At 45.1% G+C, this 14253-nt stretch overlaps 1 protein-coding gene across 8 annotated transcripts; it reads left to right on the top strand.

Moving 5' to 3' along the window:
* The first annotated feature begins 38 nt into the window (after positions 1 to 38).
* nlrx1 (NLR family member X1) lies at positions 39 to 12789 on the top strand. 8 transcript variants are annotated; one of them, XM_023416449.2, is made up of 12 exons: positions 40 to 186; positions 582 to 631; positions 1582 to 1694; positions 1840 to 2230; positions 2413 to 2644; positions 2879 to 4046; positions 4399 to 4582; positions 5252 to 5347; positions 6223 to 6309; positions 7529 to 7780; positions 8584 to 8794; positions 10944 to 12789. In XM_023416449.2, exons 2-12 carry the CDS (start codon positions 615 to 617, stop codon positions 11091 to 11093), a joined length of 2901 nt encoding a protein of 966 aa, XP_023272217.1. In that variant the 5' UTR covers positions 40 to 186; positions 582 to 614; the 3' UTR covers positions 11094 to 12789. The 8 variants fall into 8 exon arrangements, 7 of the variants coding, with proteins under 7 accessions (XP_023272217.1, XP_087032800.1, XP_087032804.1 ...); XM_087176674.1 differs by having other exon boundaries at positions 1543 to 1694; XM_087176676.1 differs by having other exon boundaries at positions 69 to 186; positions 545 to 631; positions 1543 to 1694.
* Positions 12790 to 14253: the final 1464 nt, after the last annotated feature.

The raw sequence follows: 14253 nt of genomic DNA, 5'->3' as shown, positions 1-14253 counted from the left end.
GTCAGCCTCTAGAGGTTCTCTTATTCTGAAACAATTCACCAGAGTTTCCCGCCTCTGAAGCGGAACACGGTGAGTGTCAAAGGAGATTGTCGGTCAGTGGATTCCCAAGCACAGGGACATGTAGAGGTAGAGAGACCAGGAACCAGTGAAACCAGTGAGTCCACCTCACTGACACGGGGACACACGGTAAGATTCTGATACTGTTAGACTCCGGTGCCGTTCTGTCCGGTTCGGGTAGGTCCGGACTGTGGCGGACTGTGGAGGGACGGGTGACCTCCTCACTGGACTCAGTCCAACAGCCAGCACCTCCCTCGTAGGAGTGGTGCAGATCCTCCGGTGTTTCTGACTGACAGCTGTTTGGTTCTGTGCGTTTCCACTGAGGTGATTCTGTGGAGTCCAAGTCCAGGTTCTGTGTTTAAATCCAGGTTCCGTGTTTAAATCCAGGTTCTGTGTGTATTTTAACAGACCAGAACGCTCTTACACGTGCACACTAACTTGAGAACAGGGCTGCATGTTGTGTTCAGACTCCTTGTGGTGCCTTCAGGTTCCTCCTGTAGCAACTGTGGGACTGTCGTTCACAGGACTCTCCCTGACAGACGAGGCGGCAGAAGAAGATGAGCTCACTACACAGGTCAGTGATGCACTGTTACTGATGATGTCACAATGAAGATTTCACTGACTGACCTGGAGTCAGATCCTGAAGCTGAGGATGAACCAGTCAGACACGTGGGAGTTAATGGGAGTGTTGGGAGGAGGTGACTCTGAGTGATGTTTGACTGTTACTGTGTTGGTCAGTTATTTTGTGCTAACAGGTCAGAGTTCATTGAATATGAGTGATCAGTGATGGAGAGTTGCTAGTGTCATGTGACATACCTTGTGGGCGTTGCTGCAGGTGCAGCAGACCGATCAACTGATAAACTCTGATCAACTCCAATCAACTCTGCCTGTAGATCCTTATAAAGTTAAGTGAATGAACGTGTGCAGCAGCAACAGTTTCCTCCTCTGACCCAGTGCCTGAGCTGCTGTGAGTCTAACTCGTATTCTGTGAGCTGTAGAAACATGTTTGTCTCTGAATCTAAATGTCACACTCTCAGACTCTCTCTCTCTGTTGTCCTTCTGTACCTGAACAGTTTAACTCTTCACACACCTGTCAGCAGGTGAGCCTACGAGCCTGACTACAGTTTTACACCACAAACAATGACTGTTAGAACAGTACAGGAACAGGTTTTACAGAACTAAAGAGCTTCCCTTTTATGTTCTAAACGAAACCACATCAGTCCACATACTGCCATACAAAGAGGCTGTCAGTGGCCCGGGGCAGCTGGAGCCTGGTGTGTGTCAATGAGTCCTGGTTCTGTTACAGGGTGTCGTTGTCCGTGCTTGTCTAAATGTCAGGTATGTGAGTAAACATGCTGCAGCCTGCAAACAGCTGCTCTCTAATTAAACTACCATATGAAGCAGATCTAGGATCAGTTTGAATAACCCGCATTATGAGTTGTTGACTGTGGGATCAGATCATTTCAATGAACATACGTCCTGTAGGATCAGAGCTCACCGAACCCGTCTGTGTGATGTATCCAGACAGCTGAGTCAGCTGCTCTCAGCATGGAGCTGGAGGAGGAGGGTGGATGTTTCCCTCTGCTCAGCCACCGGCCTCCACCTCAGGACCTACTGCTCCACCTCCTCAGAGCCAGGTACTCAGCTCAGACTGAAGAGACAACGACAAACCACATATAAACAACAACAGACAAACAACATGAAACACAACAACATACAAACAGAGAGGAAGGAAGATTTGGTGCATACACACACTGTAAATCTTCTGTTCTCTCACCACAGACCCCCTCCAGGTCCACAGGAGGAAGCTGTTCCTGTGGTTCAGCCACCTTCCTCAGGAGGAGAAACAGTTTGGAGGTTACTTCAGCCCAGAGACCATGCATGTGGATCCACTGATTGTGGAAAGAAAAGCTGAGGAGAGGGCAGGACTCCTCAGCTCCCCTCTCCAGACCCAGCCCCTGACCAGCTCCTCTGTGTCTGTGGAACAGCTGTTTGAAACCACCGACACCTGGAACGAGGGTCGGGGGGTCAACGTGCTGCTGTATGGGGCTGTGGGAACAGGGAAAAGTACGGTGGTCCGAAAGCTGGTGCTGGACTGGTGCCTTGGGACCGGCCTGACCCACTTCAAGCTGCTGGTGCCTTTCTCCTGTGAGGACCTCAGTGAACTGTCAAAGTAAGATGTTCTCTTCCTCAGTATCATATTAGACATGGACCTCAGCATCTGTGAGTCAGAGCCAATCAACACATTCTGATTTATCATAATAATAAGTATGCTGAATATCAGGGGCAGGGTCTCCCAGGGGGTTTGTTAAGTTTGTAACAAAGAGCACCAAGTAACAACCCCCTCCCACACAGGGTGGCTTCCTTAAGGGACCTGGTGAGCAGGAAGTACCTCCACCTGAGAAAACACCCCCTGCTGAGCGGGGAAGGAAACCAGGCTAAGGATGTGCTCTTCCTCTTCAATGGGATGGAGAAGATGAAGCTGGACTTCCGGATCGGATCCACGGAGCTCTGCAGCGATCCGAATGAGGCGCTGCCTCCTAATGTGGTGGTGGTGAACCTGCTGAGGAAGTACCTCCTACCTGAGGTGAGGACAGTCCACCATCATTATTACCTCACCCCCACCACACTGTGTTTTGTACTAGCTTAGCAGTGATGATGTAGTAATGACCACTGAGTAATCATGAGTCTGAATGTCAACATGTTGACGGGAGTCACAGCCCCTGTAACGGTGTGATGTCATCACAACATGGTGTCTACTGTTTCTGAAGTGTGTAGATTTAGATGTGTGTGATGCGGAAGTTGTCTCTGTGTGTCTCAGGCCAGCATCTTGGTCACCACCAGACTGTCAGCCATGGACCGTATCCCACAGAAGTATGTGAGTCGCTACGCTCAGATTTGTGGCTTCAATGACCCAGGCCGCCAGCGGGCGTACTTCACCAGTCGCCTGCTGCAGCAGAGCGGGGAGGCGGCTCGTGACCATGAGGCCCAGGCTCTTATAGAGCTGCTTTACCTCAACCTCCAGAGAGAGAGCCAGCTGGCTGCAGCCTGCTTCCTGCCCTCCTACTGCTGGCTGACCTGTGCTACCTTACACTTCCTCCATTTCACTGATGCCAAGGCGCCCATCCGCACACTGACCGGCATATACACCAGTTTCCTCAGGCTCAACTTCGGGGGCGAGGTACTGGGCACAGGAGCAGGGACTAATGTGCCCCTTCAGGGGCACAACAATTCTCTGATGTTGTATGTCGTCCGTACCGTTGGTAAAATGGCATTTGAAGGCGTGACGTACAAACGAACGTCGTTCTCAGAGAAGGAACTGGAGCAGTGGATCGGAGGGAAGACCAAGACGGATGAGGAGCTGCATCAGTTGGCCATGTTCCGCACTGACGTGCTGGACTTCTTCCTGGCTCCCTGTGTAGAAAGCGGGAAACATTTTCCAGAAGCTCTCAGTGAGAACGACGAGCAGCGGTATGTGTTTGCTGTCCCAGCCATGCAGGAGTACCTGGCGGCTCTCTACGTGGTTCTTGGAGAGAACAAATCAGCTCTGGAGAAGCTCTCCAAGCAGATGTCTGTGGCCATCGGTCAGGCAGGCGAGGACGTCAACGCCCTCTTCGGCATCCTCTCTAAATTTATCCCCCTTCGAATATTCGCCGTGTTCAACCTCCTCAAGCTTTTCCCAAAGCTCTATGAGAAAATCAGCAGCCACAACAAAGGCAGCATCGCCAGAACCATGGCGACGGAGATGTTCCGCACTGAGGACAGCTACAACGAGGATGTCCTGGATCAGGTGGAGCAAAGCCTCCTGGGAGTCCACGGCCCTCAGCCACAACAGCACAGTGAAGGCCCGCCTTTTGAGCTCTACCCCATCTTCATGGGTGGACTGCTGCATTATGGGAACCGTGTCCTTCTCCAGCAGCTTGGCTGCAGTATTCAGAGCACCACTGTGGTCCAGATCACACGTGCCCTCAGGAAGCACCTGGTCAGAGGTAACATTCAGGGTTATATACAGCATGCTTTGATCTCATGTTGAACTCACCTCAGTTTAAAGTGCTAATTTAATCTTTATTAGTATTTTTTATGCCATATTTATATGGTCTTTAGTTTTTGTTATACTGTGAAGTCAAGTACTTCCGTGTTAAAGTGTAGTGAACATTGACTGGACATGCTCAGTCTGGTCTTCTCTATCCTAATCAAACATGGCTACCTTCACAGAATGATGTCCAATATACAAGTTAGTAGTTAGTCCTGATTTGCTTGTAACCAAATCTAAACATGGTGTATTTTAATTCTGTTTCAGACAGAAAACTGCATGAATAATACTTCTCTGATTTATTGTAGAGCTCAGTAAGCCACAGCCACCAGAGGAGATGATGGATCTGCTGGTTCTTCTGTACGAGTTTCAGAACCCCAGACTGACTGCAGAGGTTCTGGCCTCAATGAGAACCATCCGCCTAACCAACATTCGTATGACGTCACTCAAATGCTTCGTGCTGAGTTCTGTGCTCTCATGCACCCCCACAAGGTAAAGTCAAAAAGTCGGTGGTGAACTGGATCAAGCTGTAACAACCTCAGAAGAGCCAGTGTTCACTGGGTCAGATTTTACAGATGATGTGTTTGTTATGTTTGTCTGTTACTCTACTGCTGGATGAGACTCTTCATCAAGCACCATCATCATTATCACTTTGGTTTATGACCAACTCAGCTTTTCAGCCCTACATTGTGTTTTGTGCTGATCCTCATAGTTAGCATGCTAACAAGCTAACTATGATGATGAACATGATAAACATGCTAAACAGCAGCATGTTAGCGTTTGTGCTGTGAGTCAGTAAAAGTCAGTATAACTTTAAACTTCCGCAAACAGCTGTTAACATGAGACTGTATATCAGATCTGATTAGATCAAATCAGATTAGATTAAATTAGATTATATCTGATCAGATTATATTAGATCAGATTAGATTAGAGTTGGTCAGATCAAATTAGATCAGATTAGATTAGAGTTTGTCAACTCAGATTATATTAACAGATTATATTATCAAATCAGATTAGATCAGATTATATTAAATTAGATTATATCTGATCAAATTCTATTAGATCAGATCAGATTACAGTTGGTCAGTGTCTCTGTTTGAAATGCATTAGTGTGTTTAATGTTGCAGCAGATGTCTTCAGTCCTGTCCCCGTCCTCTGTAGTTACCACCTTGAGGAGCTGGACCTGTCCTCCTGTCTCCTGACTCACGACCTGCTGCAGACGCTGTGGCCTGCCTTCAGACACACACACAACCTCAAGTGAGACAAAGTGACTGAAAGGAAAGACGTGTTTCTGCATGATGCTGAACATTGTTCATGTTGTACTAATACTGCTCCAGTTGTTAGACATTTCTACTTCACATTACAGTTCCAGTGTGGTTTGAACCATAGTGAACGATACAAAAAAGTCAGAATCCAGATGTTGATGTGACAGCTGCAGACTGCTGCTAAGTGAGTGATTGTGGTTCAGTGACTCAGATTATAAGTGGTCCTGACATGGTCCTGTTCATTCATATCTGAGACTGAGGTTTGACAGTGATGTGTTCAGTGGTTAATGAGTGTGAGCTGGTCGCCATGGATACACTGTTGGTAAATTACCTCACACTTATCTGTGGAATTTCTTATCAGACTGCTGTGATATGACTGTTATGAGCTGAAGCTATCAGACATGCTGATGTCCAAGTCAGATGGCTCCTCCCCTCAGTCCAGAGGCTCCTCCCACCAGTCACTCAGGTGGCTCCTCCCACCCTGCAGGCATCACTGAACTCTGTGAACCTGAAGTCCTGAGATACAGTAAAGTCAGAATCAGAATCTGGTTTAATGCCAAGTAGGTTTTAAAACATACAAGGAATTTGCCTTGGTGTGTTGGTGCATATCAATAACAATAAACATAGGAAGAAAGAAATATAATCAAAGAAAGTCAAACTAACCTGACAGGTGTTCTCCAGGTGGGAGGATCCAATGCAACAGACTGACACTGACCACAGACCAGTTGGTTTGTGATAATGTTATAACATGAGGGCAGTCATATTGTTTTAAATGGGTTAAACATTAGATTAAAGTTAAACATTACTGCTGCATGTGAATGCAGTGTGTGTTGTGATTGTTGTCTCTGTGTCTGTCTCTGTCCTCAGTCTTCAGTTTAACAGCCTGGGTCCTGAGTCCTGCATCCTCCTGAGAGATCTGCTTCTAGACCCTAAGAGTTCTATCAGATCTCTACAGTAAGACCACACCCCCTCCATGTCTGTGTGTTTACACTGTTTCCAGAGGTGTCCTGTCTTTACTTACAGGGTTTGTACATTAATATATTGGTATATTAGTACATAAGAATATTAGCATATAAGCATATTTGTATATGAATATATTAGCACATTAGTATATTAACATATTAGCATATTTTATATTTGTATATTTGTATATTAATATATTAGTATATTAGCGTATTAGCATATTAGTATATAGTAATATCTGAGACTGAGTCTGAGACTCTTTGGACAGTTTTATTTTGAACCTGGAGCCTGTGCAGCTGGGCTGCAGTAACCCACCATGGGGCCCCAGGGCAAACATGAGCTGTGGGTCCCCCCTTAGCTCTGGCTCTTCCCACTCTCCCAGTGGCCTTCAAGTGTACAGCATTATATCAGAGCAGCATCACCAGGTCTGGGGCCCCGCAGGTGAGGGGCATCAGTTGTTGACCCAGCTTTGCTGCACAGGTGATTCTGAGGTGAGTGAGTGTTTTAAATGTAAACAAGGGAAAGATATTCACTAATAAATGTTATGTCTAAAGATGTGCTCTTCGTGTGTCAGTAACAGCAGAGTAATTAGAGCAATTAACAGCTGTGTTTCCATGGTAACAATACAACAAGCTCGTCCTCCTCTCCTGTTGTGAATACTTACTGTTTGTTTTCTCCTTTATCAAACACATTGATCTGATGAACAGATTCATGAAGTGACCTGAGAGTCTGTGGCGACTTTAATCTCTCTCCTGGAGCTAGTCACTTCCTGCTGCTGTAGCTTCACATTAAGAGCTTGAAACTCCAGTGGTTTATCATCATACAAGAAACACACGAAACAACAACCTGACAGTTTTTTCCATTAGTCCATCCCTGCAGAGTAAAAACCTGCAGCTCCTCAGAGCCACAGCAGACTTTAGACCCAGAGTCCACAGACTGATGAGGAGCCTGAGTTCACCTGGTGAACCAGTGGAAGTCTTTTATTGTGAAGCTGCTGCAGGAAGTGCAGTCTATTTGTTAACTGTGCTGCTCTCAGTTCACTGTTCACCTCCCACATCCAGAACACAGAGTCCACTATCCTTCAGTCTTCTGGGTCAGCTTCCACCACAGTCAGTCTGTTTGTGCCACCGGGCCCCTGGTCAGTGTTACCTCTTACATGTTGTTCTCAGTTGAAGAGCAGAACTGTCTAATTTTTCCACTGTGTCCTCAGATTGTGTGACAACCCTCTGCTGGAGTCTGGAGCCTGCACCCTGCTGGAGGCCCTGCCAGAGAACCAGTCCCTGAGACACCTGTCCCTGATGCACACCGGGCTGGGGGACTGGGGGGCCCTGCAGTTGGCTGAGAGGCTGCAGCAGCACTCGGGGCTCCAGGAACTCAACGTGGCTTATAACAACATTGGGGACAACGCCGCTCTGGCTCTGGTGGATGCCTGCAGGGAACATCCCAGCATCCACACTGTGCAGTGAGCAGCTCGTCACCACAACACAACACACAGCTGATCAGTGACAGACACACAGTGTTCATGTAATGATCACAGACAGGAAGCACACTTCATACACACACTACACACACAACAAAACACTGCTGTTTGATCTGTATGTTAAAATGATGACGGAGTTTCACCTGCAGCTTCATTCACACAGACACTTAGTGCTCTGAGTGCAGAGGGAGGGTTTCAGTGCAGTGGGAGGGGCTTCAGTGCAGTGGGAGGGACTTCAGTGCAGAGGGAGGGTTTCAGTGCAGAGGGAAGGGCTTCAGTGCAGTGGGAGGGGCTTCAATGCAGTGGGAGGGACTTCAGTGCAGAGAGAGGGTTTCGGTGCAGTGGGAGGGGCTTCAGTGCAGTGGGAGGGGGTTCTGTGCAGAGGGAGGGCCTTCAGTGCAATGGGAAGGACTTCGGTGCAGTGGGAGGGGCTTCAGTGCAGAGGGAGGGTTTCAGTGCAGTGGGAGGGGCTTCAGTGCAGTGGGAGGGGCTTCAGTGCAGTGGGAGGGGCTTCAGTGCAGTGGAACAGGGACACAGACAGTGACAATGTACAAAATAGAAGAATAGAAGCAGATTCAGACTGAGTTCACAAACTTCTCTTAGGAGGGTTGTTCCTGAGACCAGACCAACACAGGTCTGAAGACCTCAGACAGTACACAACAGTAAAATGAACTGTCTCTGTTAGAGGGAGGAAGACTCAGTCAGAGAACTGATGATGTGTGTGTCCAGTGTGTGTGTGTGTGTGTGTGTGTGTGTGTTGATCCAGTGTCTGTGTCTTTGTGCAGCTTGTATCTGAACCCTCTCAGTGACGTGGGGAAACAGTCTCTGTACGTCCGTGGCGTTCCCAGCAGCGATGGCGGAAGCGGCCAGCGGGTCAAGGTCCTGGCTTCAGTCACTGAAGGCTCGGACCTGTCTGAGGACTGGCACCCCATCCTCAGAGTGATCCGAGAGAACGCCTTGTCCTGGGACCGCCAACGAGTCCAGCAGCAGCTGAAGGTATCAGAACCATCATCATCAGCATCATGAGAACCATCGGGGGGGGGGGTTAGAGGATGATTCTGGATTGAATCTGTTAAGATGTTCAGTGATGATGATGGTGATGAGAAAACATCTTCATCGTCATCATCATCATCATCATCATCATCATCATCATCATCATCATCCATCTCTGTGACGTCACATGACCACAGTTAACAAGTACACAGCCCAGAGTAACACAGCAATAAAAACAACAAGTAAACATAAACACACGAGTCATCAGTCCAGTTTGATGAAACGTTTGTTGATGATCTGATTGGACGTAATGTCTCATTATGTCACAGTCCAGCTGCTCGCTGTCACTGACAGCTGTTAAAACATCTGGACTGACTCAGCTGAAGCTCTATGCTGTTCACATCACACTGTTCAGTATGAAACACAAACCTGAGGCCTGTACTACGAAGCTGGTCATCAACTGGCTCAGTTACCCTGGGTTTACCTGTCCAGGTACGAGCGTGTGCATGTGAAAGAGGAGGAGTTGTTCATTATAAGCAACATCATCAGAACCATGAATGAAGTTCATAATATGAGAAGAAACGCAGATACCTGCTGGTTTATTCCAACAGTGACATTCAACAAGGTGAAATGTGACAATATGATCACGACTGGAATAAAAAAATATTATTTCCATGAATTATCATCATGTTTGAGTATTTTGGCTCTTCAGTCTGATGATGAACAAACTGTTATGAACATGTTGCAGAGAAAACAGTTAAAGTTAATGTCAGACTGTTTCTGCTGCAGAGAAGAGAGGAAGAGTAGAGGAAGAGTAGAGGAGAGGAAGTAAAGAGGAGAGAAAGAAAAGAGGAGGAGGGGAAGAGGAGAGTAAAAGCTTCATCACTGGCAGGAATCCTCCATTAAAGAATCTGTGTTCAGGTCAGATGAAGCTCTGACAGTGATTAGATTTTATTTAGTGATAAACTGTGAATTCTGCAGAAGCTTTGGTTTAAAACCAGAGACACATGGAAATACTCAAACAGGAAAACTATTCCACTGATTTATATTTTATATCTACTGATCGTTATTATTGATCACTTTATTGTGAACTCTTTTGTCCCTGTCAGGATCCTGTAGGAATCATGACTTCGTTTTTCCAATGATCTGATTGGTCAGTAGTTTGGTTGTTGACAGGTTTGATGTGATCCTCTGAAGTTAACCTGCACATGTTACCATGGTGATTTACCCCGGTAACAAGTGAACCACTGTCATAGGACTGAAAACCCAGAGTTAAAGCTGAAGTTACCTGGTTAACCTCAGATCCTGCTTCGTACAACCCTGGCATAAATGATGGAATCACCACTCTTGGAGGATGTTCATTCAATTGTTTAATTTTGTAGAAAGAAAACTGATCAGACATGCCACAAAACTAACATTATTCAAAATGCCAACCGTCTGGCTTTTAGAAACAATAAAAAAAGAAAGAAAGACAAGTGTAGTCAGTCACAACTGCTTTTTTAGATCAAGCAGAGGAATCACTCAATTCTGAGGAAAATATTATGGAATCGTGAGAGAAACACTACACCATTAGTACTTTGTTGCACCACCTCTGGCTTTTATAACAGCTGGAATTCTCTGAGGCATGGACTTAACTATTGACCAACAGTATTCTTCATCAATCCGGCTCCAACTGTCTCTTATTGCTGTTACCAGATCAGCTTTGCAGGTTGGAGCCTTGTCATGGACATTTTCTTCAATTTCCACCATAGATTTTCAGTTGGATTGAGATCCGGACTATTTGCAGGCCAGGGTGATTCCATATTTTTTTCCTCTGCTTGATCTAAAAGGGCAGTTGTGACTGACTACACTTGTCTTTCTTTCTTTCTTTAATGTTTCTTAAAGCCAGAAGGTTGGTATTTTAAATAATGATAGTTTTCTGGCATGTCTGTGATTTGCTTTTTTTCTACAAAATGAAACAATTGAATGAACATCCTGGTGAGTGGTGAGCCCATCATTTATGCCAGGGGTTGTAGTACAGGTCTCTGCTCATGAACAGGTGTGTGTCCAGTGAAGCTGTGTAGTTGTGAGTCTGGTGAATCTGACTTGTATGAACATGAGGTCCACTCTGACCCAGTCTGACCCAGTCTGATCCTGCCCCCCCTGTGTGCAGGTCTTCCTCAGGGACCTGGAGTGGGGCCGTCAGCAGCAGCAGAGTCTCTGGAAGAGGCTGCACTTCCGCCGGGTGGAGAAGGGAGTCCGACAGACTCTGAAGCTGCTGGAGAAGGACCCTCCTCCTCCACCCACAGGATACAGGATGTGATGGATCAACACGGAGCTCAACAAGTCCAGCAGCATTTCAGGTTTGAGACAGTCTGAACCCATAAGACACTGCCTCACTGATGACATCATGACCTCATTCAAACAAGAACAACCACACCCACTGTGATTGACCTCTGGAGCGGGGGTGGTGCTCCACATGTGGATCAGTAATCAGTTGACAAAGTAGAAATGTGTCTAATGTGGATGAACCAAATAAATCAACAAGATAAAATAAAACAAACAACAATAGGAAGTACGTCCATATTCATCAGCTGGTAAACACCAGAAAGAAAAAACACAACAGTGTTTAAATAATCTTAATCAATTAATGTTAAATAATATTATGCAGAGGTTTCTAAGGAAGAGTAAGACATAAAAATGTTACTGTGAGTCAGAAGATTTTCCCAGCATGCTTTGAGAGTCTTTAATGTGAAAAGCACTCTGTGAAACGATGGATCAAAGTTACAGGATCTGTTCATGAACCAGTTTCACTTCCTCTAAAAAAAACTGAACGTTGAGTCTCTGTATGAGTCTCAAAAACACTCAAACCTACGATTCCCATAATGCAACTGGACTCTGGCTCTATGTCAGACCCTCAGGTGGTGAAGGTCACAGACAGAACCACACACAGCTGAGGCTCTGACAGCTTCCTCTGGTTTGTCCTCTCCTGCTCTCCGTAGCTCAGGTCAGACCTTTCAGCTCGTCTCCTATTGGTCAGTGGAGAAGCTTCATTCTCTCTGGACAGATGTGAAAACATCTGGCTGTGATTCCATTGACATGATGTGACCAGACCTCTCCTCTCTGTGAGACAGCAGGGTCACGTGACCTGAGTCCTGTCCTCAGACTGGAGCCACAGGCTGAGTAAGACTTCCTGCAGCCAGTGACTGTGACGAAACTTTCGTGTGTTAGTGAATGCTGCCTTTAAGAGATCTGTAGAACAGAAACCTGCTGTGAGGTCTCGCAGGAGCAGCAGAGACCAAGGTGGAGCCAGAGTCCGGTCTCATCAGTGCAGCAGGATCAGCTGGTCTCTGCTGTGGAGTCTGGATCTGACCAAACTGTACAGACTCAAACATGAGTCTCATTTTTTGCATCAAACTTTTTTCCTGAGAAATTAATGAAAATGTTGTAATGTTTTAAAAATGTTTTATTTAACAAAGCTGCGATGTGATTTAAAACAAAAAGAAAAACTTCCTGGATCCTTTACAGTAAACTTGATGCATTAATAGTAGTATTTAAAGAGTATCATTGTATTGATCGGTAATTCTCAGACTGATCCTCCTCTTCACTCCTGCTCTGACTGATGAAGATGAAGACGAGCTCATGTTTGATGTCAGCTGACTGTTGAGCAGGTGAACACTGAGGTCACACCTGAGCTGCAGTCATGGTTTGTTATTATGGGATGTTCAGATCTGACAGTCTGTGGCTCAACAGCATCATACCAACTCATCACTTCCTGCATGTGCGTCATTATAAATGTTAATGTGACACAGCAGTCGACCTTTGACCCCTGTGAAACACGTCTTATCACCCAGTGGCTGAGCATCAGACACGATTTATTATATTGACAGATTATCAGAACAGTATCAGTGCCTCTCTAATATTTCCTCATCTATGCAAAATCATATTAATAAAATATGAGATGAACTTTTAAAACATTGTTGGTTCATTTGAACTAATTAAATGTTTCCTGTGTTTAAGTGTCTGTGTCTCTGTCTGCCCTTGTTGCTGTTGTTAGTCGACGTGAGTCTGAAAACAGCTGGGAGCTTTGACTCAAAGTGATTTAGAAGAAAAAGATGAAAGTGAAACATGTCTAATGATAAATGTTTGTTCTGTTCAGGGTGAAGCTGTGGAAACAGACAGTTACATGTTGATTTACATGATAAACATCATGATGAGCAGCAGCTTCTGTGCTGTGATCATGGTGAACCATTATATTGTGATATAGAAACTTTAATCACAATGATTAAATACATTTAGATTTTGAAAACCTCATTTAATAAATAACTGTTCATTCACTTTGTTGAAGGTGGAAGATAAATAACAGTTTTATGAGTTAATGTGTTAAAGCTTGTTTGCTCATAAACCAGGTCCTGGACAAACAGATGAGAACTGGACCAGAGTCAGGACACAGGTCAGGTCCTTGGACCAGGACTGAGACAGTAAACACACAGTAGAGATTCAACACATTCTCGTATTGTCAGGATGAACAGTTCAGTAAGTTTGATTTTCAGAAACAGGTTTTAAATGATGGTAATTTGATTTTAATTTTGAAATACAAAAATTAAAAATCAAGGTTTTTATTTACTGTTGAAATAGAAAATCAAATCAGAAGATTCTGTCTCATCTCAAAGATACATAAGAACCTGTGGTTTAATCTGTTATGTATTTTATATAGGTAGTTTTAGGTTAAATAACTACAGCTGTCACTTTCGTGTAGTGCAGTTAATATGACACCTGTAGGATGAGCGCCCCCTTCTGGTGACCTGCTGTTATTTCACACATGAGGTGGGAGAGCTGATGACATGGTGACGACAGTGAGTCCTGAAGTGGATCCAGACTGAACCAGAGACCACATGTGGATCTTTGTATGCAGTGAGATGAATGATGTTCAGATGACACCTGGAGCAGCTGCTGTTTTAAAATCAGGTGAATCAAATAAAAAAGGAGAAAGAGCAGAGGAACTTCAGATGTGTCTGATCCTGTTAAAATTTCCTCTACAGGACAGACAAACTTTTATTTTGCTCCAAAGACAGGAATCTCGCCTAAACTTTACTTTCCATTAAAATGATTTGATACACAGCAGATTATGATCAAACCACATGATGATGCAGATCGGGGTCTCTGCTCTCAGGTTATGAAACCATGTGTCACATGTATACAGACCCTGATATGACTGAATTCAAACTTTTAAATTCATTTAAGTTCATGTCAAATAAAATACAGACAGCGTCACACTGAGCAGCGTCAGTCTCTCAGACACGAACACATGATAAAGCTCCTCCAGAGTAAAGGTCTGTGTCCATGTGTAGTGTGATTATAGATTATAGATCAGCTCTAGCTTCTATATTAATACTGTGAAAGTATCAAAGCCTCAGTCCACAGAGAAATGCACACAGCCTGTATTCAGAAACTGAGCCTTAAAACCAGCCGTCAGGACTTCT

The sequence above is a fragment of the Seriola lalandi genome, unplaced genomic scaffold (genome assembly GCF_002814215.2).
Source record: "Seriola lalandi dorsalis isolate HSWRI2012SDOR001 ecotype SW California unplaced genomic scaffold, Sedor1 jcf7180002054564, whole genome shotgun sequence".
Lineage (NCBI taxonomy): Eukaryota > Metazoa > Chordata > Actinopteri > Carangiformes > Carangidae > Seriola > Seriola lalandi.
Note: the sequence above shows the minus strand (reverse complement) of the source record. Positions and strands in the feature narration are given on the sequence as shown.